General features: G+C 42.4%; 1 protein-coding gene across 5 annotated transcripts in view; it reads right to left on the minus strand.

The window, feature by feature from the left end:
• SIL1 (SIL1 nucleotide exchange factor) overlaps positions 1 to 20663 on the minus strand; it is a 250181-nt gene that overhangs the window by 100389 nt on the left and 129129 nt on the right. For all 5 annotated transcript variants that reach the window (XM_052642451.1, XM_052642452.1, XM_052642450.1 and 2 more), the window contains exons 4-5: positions 13830 to 13950; positions 1700 to 1799 (exon numbers count right to left, since the gene is read on the minus strand). In XM_052642451.1, coding sequence (XP_052498411.1) covers positions 1700 to 1799; positions 13830 to 13950 — 221 coding nt within the window. The remainder of the gene's footprint in view (positions 1 to 1699; positions 1800 to 13829; positions 13951 to 20663) is intronic.

Raw genomic sequence — 20663 nt, forward strand, 5'->3', positions numbered from 1 at the left:
CAAAGTGAATAAAAGACCCCAGGACTCAGTACCTCGGTGAAGAAGCTAACAACCTAAGCACCACAGAAGTAAAGAAAGAGAGTGGCAGGCACAGGTCAGAAGTGGCAGCCGACACCAATCAGATGGAACAGGGGTGTCACATTTTGCTGCCATTATTGGGGTCTCCTCTTGCAGAGAGAGAGAATTATTTTTAATTGCAAAAAACAGCAACTGAAAACTTAAATCTCTTGCTTTTACACTTAAAAAATATTTTTATAATATTCACACTTTTCTATACTAATTGAATCATGAGATAAGAATACCACTAAAGAGAGCAAAGAGAAGAGACAGGGGTGCAGTAGGTCTTCCATCCACAAAGAAAAACATGGGACAAGGGCTGATTTTCATGTTCCCATCTGCGCCACGTGGAGCTCCCGGTGAGAGAATAAGTGGGAATGAGCCCAAGCCCTGGTCACAGGAATACCAATCTCTGCTCCAAGCGCCTAGGAATGCACTGCTCTCCTTTGCTGGCCTCAACTTCACCAGGTAGGGGATTTGCTTTCCCTCACACCTCTCCATGCCTGCAGTTAATACACACCTGCAGTGGGATATAATTTTATGCATCACCTTCCTTCACCACTACTGCTGCCATCCTGCTACTCACCTTCTCTTATCATGTGCACTCTTCATATTGAGATACTACTTTGGTAAGATGAGTAAAGACATGGATGCTTGGCTTGTATATTAACACTTCCTCCTGAGGTCCTCTTTCACACACACACACACACACACACACACACACACACACACACACGTCCGTCTGTCTCAGAAATACTTAGTTGTGAAGGATCTAAAGCTTCCTTCACTAACACACAGACTGTCAAGAATCTGGTGTTGCCTCTGCCTAAGATACTGCCAGAATTCTGGGATGAGGGCAGAGATAAGAAAAGGAGAGAGAATTGTGAAGAGGAGGAGGAGGAGGGAGAACATAAAAAGGTCTGCAAGGCAGCCACTGGAGGAAGTTCTTTCAAGAACAGGACTCAAGCAGAAATGTTAAGGACTGATTTGAAACATTCTCTGGCTATTACATGACCTCATGATCCATCTAAGAATAAGACTTTGTTCTGATAGGTCAAGATCCATGAACCATCCCAGACATTAGGGACATAGCCAAGAGGCTGCGACTCTGCCTCTTTCTCCTTCTCATTCCCTAATAGCTTGTACATAAATTTAAGAGTTGGAGGAAACCTCAGCCATCTTGTCCCAGCCCCATATTGTACATTTAAGGGATCTGAGGTCTGGAAAAGGTTTGCTACATGTTCAAAGGACAAGGACTTGGGCTTCTTCCTTCCTGGTCTAGTTCCCATCCTTTACACTTGTGTCTAACCTAAGTGTAAGTGAGGAGATGTGAGTTCTAATCTCTGTTCCCCTAATTGATGTTTGTGGTAATGCAGAGTATGGCTATCTATGCTCTGTGCTTCAGTTTTCCCAAATATGTACTGGGAAGCTGAATCCTAATGAAACAATGACAGAAATGCTCCCAGAAATTTATTAATAGTTCACAAAGGGTTACTTATTTGGCATTAACTTTTCCTTAAATTATTTTGCAATATTATTGTTATTATTACCCATGTTTATTGCTAAAGCTTTAGGAAACAGTGATTCCCTTTCATGTCATTTTGCAGGATGGTATGAACTCACTATAAGCAATATTACTAACCTGGTCTTCCTTTGAATTTTCCATCTCTGCCCCCTCCTTGAATTTTGCCAGTGCATTCTTGAGGTCCTGAGATGTATAGGTATTGGTGTTGATGTTCAGCCTGTCCAAAGAGAAGGTGAGAGTCATGAGGCGGGTACCATCTTTCCCAAGAAAGAACACCCTCTGGATGGCTGGCACTCCAAGGCCAGCTAAGCCAGGCTAACTCACAGGACACTATCCACCTTTGCCGTGGGTCAGCCAGAAGTCTAACCTTGATGATCTCACCTTGAAGCTAGGGGAGGAAAGAGCTAAAGATGGGGTCACTTCATAAAAGAGGAGAAAATGGCATGGAGCAGACAGAAGCCCACTGTGGACAGACAGCTCTCAGCCAGTTACTCAGGCAGAAGCAAGTCTGGAATGTCTGTGCAATGCTGCTCTCTCAGCAGGTGCCAGAGTAAGACCTCCTGGGGGACGATAGGGCACAGACAGAGGACATAACATGTACCCTATATATAATCTTCTCCCGCCCAAGTGTGTGTCTAACCTGATTTGACAAGCCAATCTATCTTTACAAAAACAGGCTGAATAAATTCATACCTTTAAGACAAACCCGAGCACAGACTATGTGCAGGTAGTATGAGTCAATCTGACAAAGGAATGGGTTTGAGATATGAAGAACTAAAACCAAGGCCAGCCACCCTCTGCAGCCAGCCTCCAAGGAGAGGGAAGAAAGGAACCAAGGTGGACATAATGTCAGGAAGCTGGCAGAGACTAGAGCGGTATCTTCAGAAACAGTCCTGGAGCTGATCCAAGCCACAATTCATCTTGACTGGAGAGAAGGCATTTGTGGGGCAGCAGGGTGGAAGGCAGGTTTTGCCACCAGCACTCATTTCAGTTCAGTGAACACAGGTAAGGAACAATGATACATACAGACAAAGGGAAGTGTAGAATGTGGACTGTGCACGGCAAGACTGACGGCTGGCAGTGTGGGGAGAGGGTGGTCCAGGTAGCCCTGGAGATACAGCAGAGATTGGGAAAGAAGGGGCTAGTGGACCACTCTTTCTGTTCCAGGTGAGATGAGTACCTCAGTCTCATGGCCCAAGATCCTAGCCAGCCTCAGCTCTCATGAGAGGTTCTCAGTCTTTGATTCATCCCAGAGACCCCTTAGAGCCCTCAGAAAAACACTTGACTTCTTTAAACACCAATCCTCCTAAACTAACTAATAATAGTTAATAATTCCCATTTACAGAGCACTTAACCATGTGTCAGGCACTGTGTCAATCCTTTAAAACTAATATTTCATTCAAATCGTTACCACAGTCCTACCAAATAGGACAGGTAACACCTCTCCTATCAGCAAATCACCCACTGCCAGCTGCAAGAGGATACCACTGCCTTGATCCTTACTCTGAAGAGGGAGTGAAGTATTTAGGGCTATAACTTTTTTTAAAGTTATTTATTTTTAATTGGAGAATAATTGCTTTGTAATATTGTGTTGGTTTTTTCCAGCCATAGGTACACTATGTCCCCTCCCTCTGAACCTCCCTCCCATATCCCATCCCATCCCATCCCACCTCTCTAGGTTGTCACAGAGCACGAGGTTTGAGCTCCCTGTGTCATCGGAGAAGGCAATGGCAAGTTACTCCAGTACTTTTGCCTGGCAAATCCTGTGGACAGAGGAGCCTGGTAGGCTGCGGTCCATGGGGTCGCTGAGGGTCGGACACGACTGAGCGACTTCACTTTCACTTTTCACTTTTATGCACTGGAGAAGGAAATGGCAACCCACTCCAGTGTTCTTGCCTGGAGAATCCCAGGGATAGGGGAGTCTGGTGAGCTGCCATCATCTATGGGGTCGCACAGAGTCGGACATGACTGAAGTGAGTTAGCAGCGTCATACAGCAAATTCTCACTGGCTCTCTATTTTACATATGCTTATGTATATATTTCAACGCCTCTCTCTCAATTCATCCCAACCTCTGCATCCCCCACTGTCAACAGGCCTGTTCTCTAATGTCTGCACCTCCACTGCTGCCCAGCAAATAGGTTCATCAGTACCATTTTTCTAGATTCCACAGAAATGCATTAACATACAATGTTTTTCTCTGACTTACTTTACTCTGTATAATAGGTTCTAGGTTCCTCCATCTCATTAGAACTGTATGTGTTCCTTTTATGGCTGAGTAATATTCTATTGTATCTAAGTACCACAACTTCTTTCTCTATTCGTCTACAGACATCTAGGTTGCTTCTGTGTCTGAGCTATTGTAAATAGTGCTGCAATAAACACTGGGGTACGTGTGTCTTTTTTGATTATAGTTTCCTCATGGTATATGTACAAGGCTATAAGGAGCAGATTATCTCCTCCTTTCTCCAAGACTTAGGATTAACCCCATCGTGTCCACATCTCTATCTACTGTATCAAGTCCCACTCTCCCAGGTCATCCATCATCACCCGCTCTTAGCCCTAGCTACACGCACACAAATGTACATGTGTGCCTGCATGCACACAGACACATGTACAACTATCCTCAGCTGGTATTCTCATTTTATTCTTCACTGAGAAAAACAGATGTTATCATCAATAACTCATTCATCTTCCCATCGTCCACTCTATATACCAGTTCAGTTCAGCTGCTCAGTCGTGTCCGACTCTTTGCGACCCCATGAACTGCAGCACATTAGGCTTCCCTGTCTATATACCAACCTGCACCCAAATCTACATTTTCTGCTTTCCTTACTATTAAAAAGGAAGACAGTGTCCCTGCCTCTGTTGCACTTAGAGTAGAGATCCCACTTGCCTTTTCAAAACCTTTAACTCCCAAAATTATACCACACTCCCACCTGCCTGCATCATCAGTTTTTCCTTTGGTTGGATTATTCTCATCAGCATACCAACTCCCCTCTGACTCCACAATCTCTAATTATCATGCCATTTCTCTGCTTCTGTTCAGATTAAGTAAAACTTTATGAAACACATTGTTTTCATTCACTAGCCACACCTCCTTGAATGCTATTTAGATTGCCATATGCATCAACCTGGATCTTGTTCCCAAAACGCCACTAAAACTGCTCTTCAAAATTACCAATAATCAATGGTCAAATCCAATGGATTCTTCACTAGTGCCTGTTCCTCAACCACTCGGCAGCATTTACACAGTTCACCCCTCCCTCCTTGAAACAGTCTCCTTTCCTGGCTTTTTGTTGCCACATTCTCTGGGATTTTTCCTCTTCCATGCTCCTTCTCTAATTGTTCTTGCTGGTTCCTTATCTCTTACCTGAATCCTATACGCTAGAACACCTCAGAGTTCAATCTTGAACAATCTTTTCTCTATCTCTACACTCTCCGTGTGTGTGTGTCTCAGTCATGTCCAACTCTTTGTGACACCATGGACTGTAGCCCACCACACTCCTCTATCCAAGGAATTCTCCAGGCAATAATATTGGAGTGGGTTGCCATTCCCTTCTCCAAGGAATCTTCCCAATCCAGGGATCAAACCTGGGTCTCCTGCATTGCAGGCAGATTCTTTACTGTCTGAGCCACCAGGGAAGCCCCTCTAGTATTCTTGCCTGGAGAATTCCATGGACAGAAGAGCCTGGTGAGCTACAGTCCATGGGTCACAAACAGTCAGACACAACTGAGAGACTAACACTCTCCCCTAGATAGTTGAAAATATCTATCAGGCAGTGATGCCTAAAATTACATCTTTGACCCAAACCCCTTCCCCGAGTACCAGCCAGACTCCTATACAATTACTGAAACATCCTGGATCTTTAACGGCCACCTGAGACTTATTACACCTAAAGCATAGGTCTTGACAGTTCTCTCCATAAATCTGTCCCCCTCTCAATCTTTTCTATTTCAATAAATAGTACCTTCCAGTACCTGGTTATGCAAATCCCAAATGAGGCTTTACTTGAACCTCTACTCCCCTTTTTCCAACCCCTAAACTGTAAAGCTATTGCTGCTGCCTCCAAATTAAATCTCCAATTCATCCACTCTTTGTTACACACCACAGACTAAACCACCACTATGTTTTGCCTCACCCACTGAAATGACATTCTAATTGTCTCTGTACATCTTTTGTCCCCCTTCAATCTATCCTCAGTATACATAACAACTATAATGATCTTGCTAAATTACATTAAATAATTCTCCTACCCAAAATCCTCCAAGGGCTCACCATTACAATTCTACTTAAATGAAGAACATTCAACATGCTCCTCAAATTCCACATGATCGGGCCCCTCATACCTTTCCAATCTCATCTTATATTAGTCTTCTTCCTTCTCCTACCCATTAATCACCCTGATCATTTTCCTTTTTCTTGAACTTGAGAAAGCCCTTTCCTTAACAAAGCCAGGAACTCTTGTTTCTTCTGCCTGGATTGCTCTAACTCTAACCCTATAAAATTAACCCCTTGCATGACTAAGTGACCCTCATCCTTCAGGTCTCAGGCTTTGACAAGGCCTTCTCAAACTGTCCTTTCTATTGGATTGCCCAAAAAGGTTGTTCAGTTATTCACAAGATGGTACAGAAAAACCTGAATGAACTTTTCGGCCAATCCAATAGCCTCCATTAGGGATTTATCACCTCATTTCTTCCCCAGTATTTATTATAATCTATAATTACCTTACTTGCATACTTATTTCTCTTTTCCTGCTTGCCAGCCTCAATAAAGCTAGCGTCTTGTCTGTTTTATTTACTACTGTATCCCCAATGCCTGGCACACAGGCACTCAATAGGTCTTCTGTGAAATGAACGGTGGAATAAGTAAATGGTCCTATCCATGGCCCACTCCCGTAACTACTACACCATATTATAACTGTGGTAAGTGCTCTCAACAGGGCTTCCTACATGGCTCAGTGGTTAAGAATCCACCTGTCAATACAGAGACACAGGAGACGCAGGTTCAATCCCTGGGTCAAGAAAATCTGGAGGAGGAAATGGCAACCCACTCCAGCATTCTTGCCTGGAAAAATCCATGGACAGAGGAGCCTGGAGGGCTTGAGTCCATGGGCTCACAAAGAGTCAGACAGGACTTAGCAATTAAACACACACAGACAAATACACAACCCAATATGGAACAATTTGGATGCAGTTTGGTCCTCTAAATGTAACAGGATGATTCAAAAAGCTGATTGTTCCAAGGCAAAAGATGTACTATGGAGAAGTTGACAGGGATATAGACTAAAGCCTGTGAAGATGGCAATGTCTAACACACAAATAGCAAGAGGAAAACCAGTTGAGAGCCAGCTTGTACACTGAACTCAGGAAGTGCCCAGAGAACCCTCTGGGACAAGTCAGAGTAAGGAGACCTCTTCTGGGCTTTAGAGCTCACAGGAACTGTAGCTCTAGGTAGCAGTGTGGCCAGTCACATGCCCAGCAGGACTAGTGGAGAAGCTGCTGTGGATTAGGCTGAATGGACTATCCTATCTCTCTAGACAGTGGTTCTTAACTTCACAGGATCACCAACTTCTTTGACAGACTTATGGAAAGCTGTGGGTCTTGTTTCTCAAAACAGTTAAGTCAGTAAACAAAATATCATAACAATTTTGAAAATCAGCCCTGTCCTTTGGTCTCTGTTCCCATTCCAGAACTGAAGAGGCAGGAAGACACTGTGAAGTGGAATTAAAGGAGCACAGAAGGAGGTTCACTGCAAGAGGAGAAAGTCACCACCAAGACTCACTGAGCTCATAGCACTGAACACCCTCAACCACCCTGTCAATGCCTTTGGGCTTCTGTTCAGACAGATTTGTTGCTAGCAATAAACACTGAGTGCAGGCGGCTGCGAGGGCGCAGGAACTGCTGAGAGGAGCTACCCCGCGTCTGAGGTCAGGGGCAGTGGCCGGGAGGAATTACCCCGCGTCCGAGGCCAGGGGTGGCGGCCAGGAGGAGCTACCCTGCGTCCAAGGCCAGGGGCAGTGGCCGGGAGGAGCTACCCCGCGCCTGAGGCCAGGGGGGTGGTCAAGAGGAGCAACCCCACATCCAAGGAGTGGTGGCTGCGCGGGCACAGAAGGACCTAGAGGAGCTACTCCACGTTCAAGGTCAGGAGGGGTGGCAGTGAGGAGATACCCCTCGTCCAAGGTAAGGAGCAGCGGTTGCGCTTTGCTGGAGCAGCCGTGAAGAGATACCCCATGTCCAAGGTAAGAGAAACACAAGTAAGACGGTAACTGTTGCAAGGGGGCATCAGAGGGCAGACACACTGAAACCATACTCACAGAAAACTAGTCAATATAATCACACTAGGACCACAGCCTTGTCTAACTCAACGAAACTAAGCCATGCCCATGGGGCCACCCAAGATGGGCGGGTCATGGTGGAGAGGTCTGACAGAATGTGGTCCACTGGAGAAAGGAATGGCAAATCACTTCAGTATTCTTGCCTTGAGAACCCCATGAACAGTATGAAAAGGCAAAATGATCGGATACTGAAAGAGGAACTCACCAGGTTGGTAGGTGCCCAATACGCTACTGGAGATCAGTGGAGAAATAACTCCAGAAAGAATGAAGAGATGGAGCCAAAGCAAAAACAATACCCAGCTGTGGATGTGACTGGTGATAGAAACAAGGTCCGATGCTGTAAGGAGCAGTATTGCATAGGAACCTGGTCCATGAATCAAGGCAAACTGGAAGTGGTCAAACAGGAGATGGCAAGAGTGAACACTGACATTCTAGGAATCAGCAAAATGGACTGGAATGGGTGGATTTAACTCAGATGACCATTATATCTACTACTGTGGGCAGGAATCCCTCAGAAAAAATGGTGTAGCCATCATAGTCAACAAGAGAGTCTGAAATGCAGTACTTGGATGCAATCTCGAAAACGACAGAATGATCTCTGTTCGTTTCCAAGGCAAACCATTCAAAATCACAGTAATCCAAGTCTAGGCCCCAACCAGTAATGCTGAAGAAGCTGAAGTTGAATGGTTCTATGAAGACCTACAAGACCTTTTAGAACTAACACCCAAAAAAGATGTCCTTTTCATTATAGGGGACTGGAATGCAAAAGTAGGAAGTCAAGAAACACCTGGAGTAACAGGCAAACTTGGCCTTGGAATACGGAATGAAGCAGGGCAAAGACTAATAGAGTTTTGCCAAGAGAATGCACTGGTCAGAGCAAACACCTTCTTCCAACAACACAAGAGAAGACTCTACACATGGACATCACCAGATGGTCAACACCGAAATCAGATTGATTATATCTCTGCAGCCAAAGATGGAGAAGCTCTATACAGTCAGCAAAAACAAGACCAGGAGCTGACGGTGGCTCAGATCATGAACTCCTTATTGCCAAATTCAGACTTAAATTGAAAAAAGTAGGAAAAACCACTAGACCACTCAGGTATGACCTAAATCAAATCCCTTATGATTATTCAGTGGAAGTGAGAAATAGATGTAAGGAACTAGATCTGATAGATAGAGTGCCTGATGAACTATGGAATGAGGTTCGTGACATTGTACAGGAGACAGGGATCAAGACCACCCCCATGGAAAAGAAATGCAAAAAAGCAAAATGGCTGTCTGGGGAGGGCTTACAAATAGCTCTGAAAAGAAGAGAAGCAAAAAGCAAAGGAGAAAGGGAAAGATATAAGTATCTGAATGCAGAGTTCCAAAGAATAGCAAGAAGAGATAAGAAAGTCTTCCTCAGCCATCAATGCAAAGAAATAGAGGAAAAGAACAGATTGGGAAAGGCTAGAGATCTCTTCCAGAAAATTAGAGATACCAAGAGAACATTTCATGCAAAGATGGGCTTGATAAAGGACAGAAATGGTATGGACCTAACAGAAGAAGATATTAAGAAGAGGCGGCAAGAATACACAGAAAAACTATACAAAAAAGATCTTCACAACCCAGATAATCATGACGGTGTGATCACTCACCTAGAGACAGACATCCTGGAGTGTGAAGTCAAGTGGGCCTTAGAAAGCATCACTATGAACAAAGCTAGTGGGGATGATGGAATTCCAGCTGAGCTATTTCAAATTCTGAAAGATGATGCTGTGAAAGTGCTGCACTCAATATGCCAGCAAATTTGGAAAACTCACCAGTGGCCACAGGACTAGAAAAGGTCAGTTTTCTTTCCAATCCCAAAGAAATGCAATGCCAAAGAATGCTCAAACTACCGCACAACTGCTCTCATCTCACATGCTAGTAAAGTAATGCTCAAAATTCTCCAAGCCAGGCTTCAGCAATATGTGAACCGTGAACTTCCTAATGTTCAAGATGGTTTTAGAAAAGGCAGAGGAACCAGAGATCAAATTGCCAACATCCGCTGCCTCATGGAAAAAGCAAGAGTTTCAGAAAAACATCTATTTCTGTTTTATTGACTATGCCAAAGCCTTTGACTGTGTGGATCACAATAAACTGTGGAAAATTCTGAAAGAAATGGGAATACCAGACCACATGACCTGCCTTTTGAGAAACCTGTATGCAGGTCAGGAAGCAACAGTTAGAACTGGACATGGAACAACTGACTGGTTCCAAATAGGAAAAGGAGTGCGTCAAGGCTGTATACTATCACCCTGCTTATTTAACTTATATGCAGAGTACATCATGAGAAACGCTGGGCTGACAGAAGCACAAGCTGGAATCAAGATTTCTGGGAGAAATATCAATCACCTCAGATATGCAGATGACACCACCCTTATGGCAGAAAGTGAAGAGGAACTCAAAAGCCTCTTGACGAAAGTGAAAGAGGAGAGTGAAAAAGTTGGCTTAAAGCTCAACAATCAGAAAACGAAGATCATGGCATCTGGTCCCATCACTTCATGGGAAATAGATGGGGAAACAGTGGAAACAGTGTCAGACTTTATTTTTTTGGGCTCCAAAATCACTGCAGATGGTGACTGCAGCCATGAAATTAAAAGACGCTTACTCCTTGGAAGAAAAGTTATGGCCAACCTAGATAGCATATTCAAAAGCAGAGACATTTCTTTGCCAACAAAGGTCTGCCTAGTCAAGGCTATGATTTTTTCAGTGGTCATGTATGGATGTGAGAGTTGGATTAGGAAGAAGGCTGAGAGCCGAAGAATTGATGCTTTTGAATTGTGGTGTTGGAGAAGACTCTTGAGAGTCCCTTGGACTGCAAGGAGATCCAATCAGTCCATTCTGAAGGAGATCAACCCTGGGATTTCTTTGGAAGGAATGGTGCTAAAGCTGAAGCTCCAGTTTGGCCACCTCACGCGAAGAGTGGACTCACTGGAAAAGACTCTGATGCTGGGAGGGACTGGGGGCAGGAGGAGAAGGGGACGACAGAGGATGAGATGGCTGGATGGCATCACCGACTCGATGGACGTGATTCTGAGTGAACTCCAGGAGCTGGTGATGGACAGGGAGGCCTGGCGTGCTGCAATTCATGGGGTCGCAAGGAGTTGGACACGACTGAGCGACTCAACTGATAAACACTGAGAAGGAAGAAGACATGTCCAGCTTACCCTGGAGGACATTCCAAGGCAGAGCCCTCAGAAACATTTCAAAGGAGAAAATTAAAGGGGCGAGAGTAGGAATGCATATTCCTCTCTCATAGTCTCTCTACTATAGACCACATGGATGGCTCTCTTTCTAGTCTAAAAAGACAGGAGAAACAGGCGAAGCAATAACTGCTCCTACTGATGATCTGGTGGCTCAGAGGGTAAAGCGTGTGCCTGCAATGCAGGAGACCCAGGTTCGATCCCTGGGTCGGGAAGATTCCCTCGGAGAAGGAAATGGCAACCCACTCCAGTGTTCTTGCCTGGGGGAGCCTGGTAGGCTGCCGTCTATGGGGTCACAAAGAGTCGAACACAACTGAAGTGACTTAGCAGCAGCACAACAATGAGATTTGATTCTTTCTTTGATGGTTCTGAGAAAGTAATCATCATATAACCTGTGTTACTCCAGGTACATGCCTATCTGGAGAGGCAGGGAAAAATAAAGATCCGTCCCAGTTTGAAGTGACTATAAGGAGGGCAAACAGCTCCTTATTTTACAGATCATAATACAAAGTTGAATTTTCTGATAGTGAAAAATGCCCAAATCTGAATAAGCTATTTTGTGATCTTTTGAGTGCCACATGGACAGGAAGGATGACCTTTTGCCAGGTCCCCTTCTGCCTCATCTCTAACTTCAAGATATTGCTAAAATAATAAAAATCCAAGGACTGAGTAATACTAACGTTGCTGAATCCATGATTGATTCCCAATACTTACATAAACAGGCATATCTCAGCAATATTAAGGGACTGGTTACAGACCATCACAAGAAAGTAAATATTGCTATAAAGTAAGTCACATCAATTTTTTGGTGCACAGAAGCTATGTTTACACTATACTGTAGTCTATTAAGCATACAATAGCATTATGTCTAAAAAAACAAGTATATACCTTAACTAAAAAATACAAGACAAAAACAATGCAAACCAAAAAAATAATTACAATAGTTACATCAAAGATCTAATCAAAGAATTAATCATAGATCACCATAACAAATATAATATTAATGAAAAAGTTTGAAATATATTGTAAGAATTACCAAAATGTGACACAAAGACACATGAACTGAGCAAGTGCTGTTGGAAAATGGTAGCAATAGACTTGCTCAACATAAGGTTACCACAAATCTTCCATATGTGAAAAATGCAGTATCTGAGAAGTGCAACAAAGTGAGGTGCAACAAAACGAGACACAGCCATATTAGATCAGGGACAGGAAACTACCTGTAATAACCAGATAAGATTATGGGCCTTATGGGATGATTTTCCCAACTACTCAACTCTGCCGACTTCCCTGGTGGCTCAGACGGTAAAGTGTCTGTCTACAACGTGGGAGACCCAGGTTCGATCCCTGGGTTGGGAAGATCCCCTGGAGAAGGAAATGGCAAGGAAATCAGCCATGGACAATACATAAATGAATGAACATGGTTATATTCCAATAAAACTTTAATTATGGATGCTGAAATCCAAATTTCACATAATTTTATTGTCATGAAATATTCTTTTTTTTCCAACCATAAAAAACCATTAACAACCACATAACTTGTGGGTCATACAAAAACAGGCAGTAGTCCCAATATTTTGCCGCAGGCCATAATTTACTGGTCCTTATGTTAGAAACTTTATGGTTGGTATTTATACTGACCTTTCAAACTGCACAATTTCAACAGCCCCTGTAACCCCACGCCTCAGCCTCCTTCTCCCTTACACAGGAAATAGAAAGCAAAGAAAACTTTTAAGTCAAAAAGGAAAAAAAAAAAAAGAAGAAGAAAAATAGAGACTATGAATTGCCCAAAAGTAAATCAACTAAACTGATTATTAAAAAATAGGCAATTATTACCACTGGAGAACTTTTATACTATAAGAAAGCCTGTTTTAATATGGACTAACAAGACGAAAAGTTACTCTGAATTAAAGACTTTAAAATGCAATTTCATTGTCCACCAAGGAAGTATTACTGCAAAGCAGAAGGCCTAACAGGCCTGTTTTAATGAATAGATGACTCATCTATAATCAGCGCATTAATTGTTGGGAATCAAATGGGTGCTCTTAAAGTACTGGGAAAAAAGACTTCATTTTTAAAGCAGGTTAAGCATTCCCCTACAGCCTTTTTTTAAAAGAATCAGTTTGCTTTGCAAACTGTTTCCTTCCAAAGACCATAGAAGTAAACATCCATAAAACCCTGAAATATTTATCATAAATTCTAAGCTATTAAATTTCAAAAATTTTTAAATCCACATGTATTTGGGCAAGAAATAATACATTAAATGGAACTGATGAACCTTCTGCATGGCAGGGCTAGAGACACAGATGTAAAGAACGGCCACAGGGCGGGAAGGAGACGGTGGGGCCCATTGAGAGAGTAGCCCTGACATACATACATCACCGTGTATAAACAGATAACTAGCAGGAAGCTGCTGTGCAGCACAGGGAGCTCAGCCAGGTGCTCCATGGCGACCTAGAGGCGTGGGACGGGGGTGGATGGTGAGTGGGAGGCTCAAGAAGGAGGGGCTATATATACACATATAGCTGATTCAAGCAGATGTACAGCAAAAACTAACACTGTAAAGCAATTATACCCCAATTTAAAAATTAATTTTAAAAAAGAAACAATACATTGTCATTACTCTCAGCATTATACGGTCAGTGCTGTCGGTCTCCCAGTCCCTAGGCTTGACACTGTACCTTTTGCCTTTTTTTAACCCTTTCAAATTAGTTTGAAACTTGTCCTCATCTTGGAGTTTCACTTCCCTTGCCCCAGTCTGGAGATTCAGCCGCACATGGGATCCTGCAGCAACAGCCTGACCTAAAAGCCAAGAAGACAGAGAAGGCTTATGAGGTATATGGTACTTGGAAGGACACTGCAGCATGACAAATTCTTTCAAGGGAAGCATACAGCACAAGTTCTCTTGGAATGATCGGGTAAATCCTGAGCATAAAAGAGCAATGATGTAACAAGAATTCAAGTTTTCTCAATTCTGGGAAGATGATAGTGAACTACAAGCTACACCAACCACCGTGCCTCCATCAGAGAACCAAGGAGCCAAGGAATCACCAGGCCAAGACAACTGTTTTCTGTTCCTGCCATCACACTTCAGCAGGGAGTTTCTTTACCTTTGACTAAAAATTAAAAGCCAAGTTGAGTACATAAGTATATGTGTGTGATGATCCACTTCTAACCTCAAATCCATCCATAAGGCTTCAAGATTTTTTTAAAAAAGGTATATTCAAGTAGAACGGGAAAACCTTTCTCTGCAGAGGCTCCATGAAAAGGTTAAGTCAGGTATTAAATGAGGCAAGAAGTGAGACCCAGACTGAGGAAAAAGTGAATCCCAAACAGATGGAGTCCTTAATGCAAAGACTCAGACTCAGAAACTGACAGGATGCATTCAAGAGGCAAGGAACAGAAGAGGCCAGAAGAACTGGAAGGACTGTAGAGACTGTTATCTTGAAGCACTACTTGAAGCCCAGTTTGGGGTAGGAGAATAAAAGTAATGGCTGAGGAAATTGGCTCTTGGAAGAGAGGCCAAATCCTGGCAAAAACAACAAAAAACTGGTAACTTCTATTCTATTCCTATGATCATGGGCTAAGAGGTAACTTCTTTAGCATTAACCCCATCTCTAAAGGAGTTCCCTGGTGGTCTAGCAGTTAGGATTTGGTGCTTTCACTGCTGTGGCTCCAGGTTCAACCCTTGGTCTTTGATTGAGATCCCAAAGTCATGCACAACAAACAAATAAACAAAAAAAATCCCATCTCCAAATGTATGAAGCTAAGCAGATCATCCTTGATACTCTCTCTACATCTCCCATATCCAATCAACCTCCCAAATCTGATGTTTTTCCTGCCATGTCTTTCTCGAGTTTACATCCTTCTCTCTGTCCTCCCCATCATTGCCCTTAGAACCATCACCATCTCTCTTCCAGATACTGCCAAAGCTTTCCAACTGCCCTCAACTAACTACAATTACCTCCTAATCACACTAATCTTTACAATGAATGATTTTTTTTTTTTTCAAAATACAAATCTGATGATGTCATTCCCCCACCTCAAACCTTTTAGTGGCTTCCCACTGTTCTTAAGGATTAAAATCCTCACACTGGTCAACGAGCCCCTGTTCAGTATCTAGCCACTGCCTGCCTCTTCAAACCTGTCCACTCCTCATTTCCCATGTTCTAGGCCACAATGGCCTTTTTCCATTCCACAGAAGGAACCATGCTTCCTCCTACCAAAGGGCATTTCACTTGCTGTTCCCTTTACCCAGAACACTCCTTCCAACCCCAGCCTACATCTCTTCATTCTTCCAATCCCAGCTGAAAAGCTGAGAGGCATCCTCTATTTACCCAGACCAGATCTGGCTGCCCCTCAAAGGCTTTCACAGCACCATGACCGTTTTTCTTTTTCTTTTTTTTTGACCACACTTGACAGATCTAGTTCTTATGCAGCTTGAGGGAGCTTAGTTCTCCCACCAGGAATTAAACTCAGGGCTACAGCAGTGAAATCACTGAGTCCTAACTACTGGACCACCGGGAACTCTTTACCGTGACCCTTTTACTCAATCACACTTATCACAATCAATAGTTATATCTCAAGTTTTTTTATTTATCTGGCTAATAAAAATGCTCACCATTTTATTCTCAGGGTCTATCACATATCCAAGCATATGGTAAACTCTCAATAATTATTTGTTAAGTGAAAAATTAAAAATGGAAGAGAGAAAATCCTAGCGTTATCTAGTAGTATGAGGAAATGACAACAAAGATTTTCACTAGGGCAAGTAGATTCATAATAATCAGTAGTCATGTTGATAGTTATTTTTAGTAGTAATTTATACTAATACCAGTAATAATAATAGTAATAATAATAATACCTTGAATTTTCAGACTTTTGATCAAAATTAGAAATAAAAAAGAGAAAAAGTACATGACTTTAAAAGTTCAAGAAAATAACAAGTTAGACTGTGCTAAACTGGCCAAGGAAGAGATTAGGATCTCATGTGAATCAATTTATTTTATTTAGGGAAAATTCCAAAATTACTCCCTTCACATAAGCCACCACAGGGGGCAAAAGCAACCACAATAACATTAACTTAAAATATGGGTTACGCTCATTTAAAATACATGAAGCCAGCCACGGCAGCAGTGGCAGAAGCAACAGAAAACCCAGTATTTCAAATGTTTCCACCCCACTGGGAAAAAGGCCAAGTTACAAAGTGTGATCTGACCTGCTTCCTTCTAGAGCCTCTGTGAAGGGAGCAGAATACTGGAGAAGAATGGAGCAGACTGGGAGGTAGAGGAGAAGTGGATAATCAGAAAATAAGACAACAACCCAGAAAGGCAAAAAGGCCTGCAAAGCCTGCAGTGTCTGTTTCCCTGAGGGGAAAAAATATGAGTGGTAGATTGTATAATTGTCACCGGTTCTGTTCCATCCACCCTCTGTGCTGTGTGACCTCACAGTCCCTCCTACTAGCTGGTGTAGTTTCTCACCCTTTGACTTTGGACTTGGCCTGTGACATGCTTTAGTCACCAGGATGTTAGCAAATGTGCCACAGAGGTTTGAAATGTGTTTGTGTGTTTGGCTTGTCTCGGAATTGTGTATCACTGTGAGAAGAACATGCTCTACAAGCATTCTGATCCAAGACGGATGAGAGACCCATGGAGCAGACCTGGACCCAAATTGCACACTGGAGCTGAGCCCAACCATGGTCAGCCAAGTCTACCCCATCTGCAGACATGTGAGCAAGAATCAATGACTGGTTATCTTTTTAAAACCTTTTACTTTGAATTACTTTTAAACTTCAGTTCAGTTCAGTTGCTCAGTCATGTCCGACTCTCTGCGACCCCATGAATCGCAGCACGCCAGGCCTCCCTGTCCATCACCAACTCCCGGAGTTCATTCAGAATCACGTCCATCGAGTCAGTGATGCCATCCAGCCATCTCATCCTCTGTCGTCCCCTTCTCCTCCTGCCCCCAATCCCTCCCAGCATCAGGGTCTTTTCCAATGAGTCAACTCTTCGCATGAGGTGGCCAAAGTACTGGAGTTTCAGCTTTAGCATCAGTCCTTCCAATGAACACCCAGGACTGATCTTTAGGATGGATTGGTTAGATCTCCTTGCAGTCCAAGGGACTCTCAAGAGTCTTCTCCAACACCACAGTTCAAAAGCATCAATTCTTCGGTGCTCAGCTTTCTTAAACAGTCCAACTCTCACATCTATACATGACCACTGGAAAAACTTACACAGAACTTATAAGAATAATACAGAGAGTTTCCATACATCACTCATACGACTTTTCCCAATGTTGACATCTTACATAGCCATAGACAACTACTGGGAAACTAATACTAGTAATCAAACTAAAGATCCTTTTCAAACCTTAACAGTGTTTCCACTAAGGTCTTCTTTTGTGCTATGATCCCATATGGCCCATGGTTGTTATTTCTCCCTAATTTCCTGCACTTTGCAACAGTTCCTCAGTCTTCCCTTGCCTTTCATGACGCTGACACCCTCAAGAAATACTAATCATTTATTCAGGATTGTTTGGTTTCTGTCATGATTAAACTCAAATCATGCCACCTTGACAGAAGCACCATAGAAATTATGTCATGCTCTTCCCAATGCATCATATCAAAGGGCTCATGATGTCAACATGTCTTATACTGGTGATACTGGTCTTGATCAACTGACAAAAGCCATCTCTACCGAGCTTTTCCATTGTGGTAAACAAAAATCATGGCAAACTGTGGGAAATAGTTTGGCAGTTCCTCAAAATGTTAGACAAAGAGTTACCATATGAACCAAGCAACTCTGCACTTAGGTTTATACACAAAAGAACTAAAAAGACATATTCACACAAAAAGTTGTACGTGAATGTTCATTGCAGCATTATTTATAATAGCCAAAATGTGGCAAAACAACCCAAATGTCCATCAAATCTAAGGAATTAACAAACAAAATGCAGTCTAGCCATTCAGAAGAATACTATTCATCCACTAAAAGGAATGAAATACTTTAAGTCATTATGCTTTATCTCAATAAAACTGGAATAAAGAAGTAAATCAATAAAATACACAATAAATAAAAAAAGGAATGAAATACTAATACATACTAGAACATGGATGAACTTTGAATGCATTACACTAAGTGAAAGAAGACAGACACAGAAAGTCATACTATCATATGACTCCTTTCATATGAAAGGTACTGAATAGAAAAATCATTAGACACAGTAAATTAACGGTTGTCAAGGGCTAGAGAAAGAGAGGAATGAAGAATGACCACTCATAAGAATTATTTCTTTTGGAGGGGATGAAAATGTGGTGATGGTTGCATGATACTGTGTGTATAGCCCCTGAATTGTTTAAAGAAAATCATGGGAGAAACACTCTGAGATTATACAAATCCCCTTTTTCCTCAGGCCTTTGCACACAATTAAGGGGATCCACTTGCAACAATTATCACTGTGGTGATGGTCTACGAGCAACTTTTTTTGGAATTAAAATTATTCATATTTAGTTTTGATTGATGATTGCTTTATAATATTGGTATGATTCCTATCATACATAATCATGAATTAACCATACCTGTATATATGTCCCCTCCCTCTTTAATCTCCCTCCCATCTCCCACCCTTTCCCACCCCTCTAGGTTATTACAGAGTCCCACTTAATAGCAATTTTCTACTCTCTTCCTTACATATTTATGAATTGAAATTTCACTATAAGGAAAAACTGTCACTTCTCCATATACTTATTTATCTTATCAATATGTTCTCATAGATATTTTATTCTATGAGTTATAGTTCAATATTATCATTATTTTGTTGCTCAAATTATTTCAGTTTTGGCAACTAGGAGCTTCTTCAGGTTAACGCTTGTGTTCCTTTGACAAGTCCCTTTTGTTCATCATTTTCTTTTTTCAAGTATTTCCTTACTTTCTGGCTCCATAAGAAGCTCCAAGTTTATCTTAAATTTTCCTTTCCCCAGCCTTTGAATCAACCATTTTTCAAGGAGTTCTAGTTCTTTTACTAAAGAACAGTGTTTAGAACCCACTATCTGCATAATACTTTGCCAACAAAGGTCCGTCCAGTCAAGGCTATGGTTTTTCCAGTAGTCATGTATGGATGTGAGAGTTGGACTGTGAAGAAGGCCGAGCGCAGAAGATGCTTTGAACTGTGGTGTTGGAGAAGACTCTTAAGAGTTCCTTGGACTGCAGACAGATCCAACCAGTCCATCCTAAACATCAGTCCTGAATATTCATTGGAAGGACTGATGTTGAAGCTGAAACTCCAATACTTTGGCCACCTGATGTGAAGAGTTGACTCACTGGAAAAGACCCTGATGCTGGGAGGGATTGGGGGCAGGAGGAGAAGGGGACGACAGAGGATGAGATGGCTGGATGGCATCACCGACTCAATGGACATGAGTTTGGGTAAACTCCGGGAGTTGGTGATGGACAGAGGCCTGGCGTGCTGCAGTCAACAGATGAGGTCGCAAAGAGTCAGACACGACTGAGCGACTGAACTGAACTGAGCGACTGAACTGAACTGATCTGCATAATAGGTGTGCTCATTATCACTAGGTTGTCATTGCTTCTGGGCTCTGTCTTTGAATCAGAAATAAGAAATTTATGTATGTGTATACACATCTATATTTCTATATCTATTTGTCTGTGGGCCTATTAAAAAAGTGGGCTTCCCTGATGGCTCAGCAGTAAAGAATGCACTTGCAGTGCAGGAGACGAGGGTTCAATCCCTGGGTTGGGAAGATCCCCTGAAGAAGGAAATGGCAACCTACTCCAGTATTCTTGCCTAGAATATTCCCTGGACAGAGGCTGGTGGCATACAGTTCACGGGATTGCAGAAGAGTCAGACACAACCTGGCAGCACAACAACAACTATTAAAAAGTACTAGCTTACACTGATACCTCAGACGAGACTGCACGCATTCAGGGTATATGGCCATAGGCTATACTGATACCTGAGATTTCAATCAACACTACAGGGTTCCTTTGTCTCCCCCCTCTTTCCTTATTTGCAACTTCTTTCTCCAACAGTAAGAAAACTGGCTCTTTTTTATATGCAATGTTTTATTTACTGTTCAATCCCAGTATACATACAAAGTAATTTCAAAATTGCTAACCATACCACTGTCAGAAACACATTTACCAAACGAGATTACAGCATTTATGTACAGCTCCTTTGTCTTCAGTTTTGCAGTATCTAGTCAAGGTATCATTTCACAAGGCCGCTTAGTTTAGTTCCATTCTCCCCTACCCAAGTCAGTATGATTATGTTATCAATTTGTAATACTTGGTTCATTTGTTAGCGCCTGTATTCCATTTTGTTGTTCCCGTTCCTCCACATCCTGGCTGCTTTAATTTTTTATTTGGGGGCATCTGAAGGGTATGTGAACTATTACAACAGTACTAAGAGAGCAATGCAAAAACAAACTACTATCATTTTAGAGCTGAGTTTTGAAGTGGTTTGTTTATTGTCACAATTCATTCCAATGGTCCTGAAAC

The sequence above is a fragment of the Budorcas taxicolor genome, chromosome 7, assembly GCF_023091745.1.
Source record: "Budorcas taxicolor isolate Tak-1 chromosome 7, Takin1.1, whole genome shotgun sequence".
NCBI classification, from domain to species: domain Eukaryota; kingdom Metazoa; phylum Chordata; class Mammalia; order Artiodactyla; family Bovidae; genus Budorcas; species Budorcas taxicolor.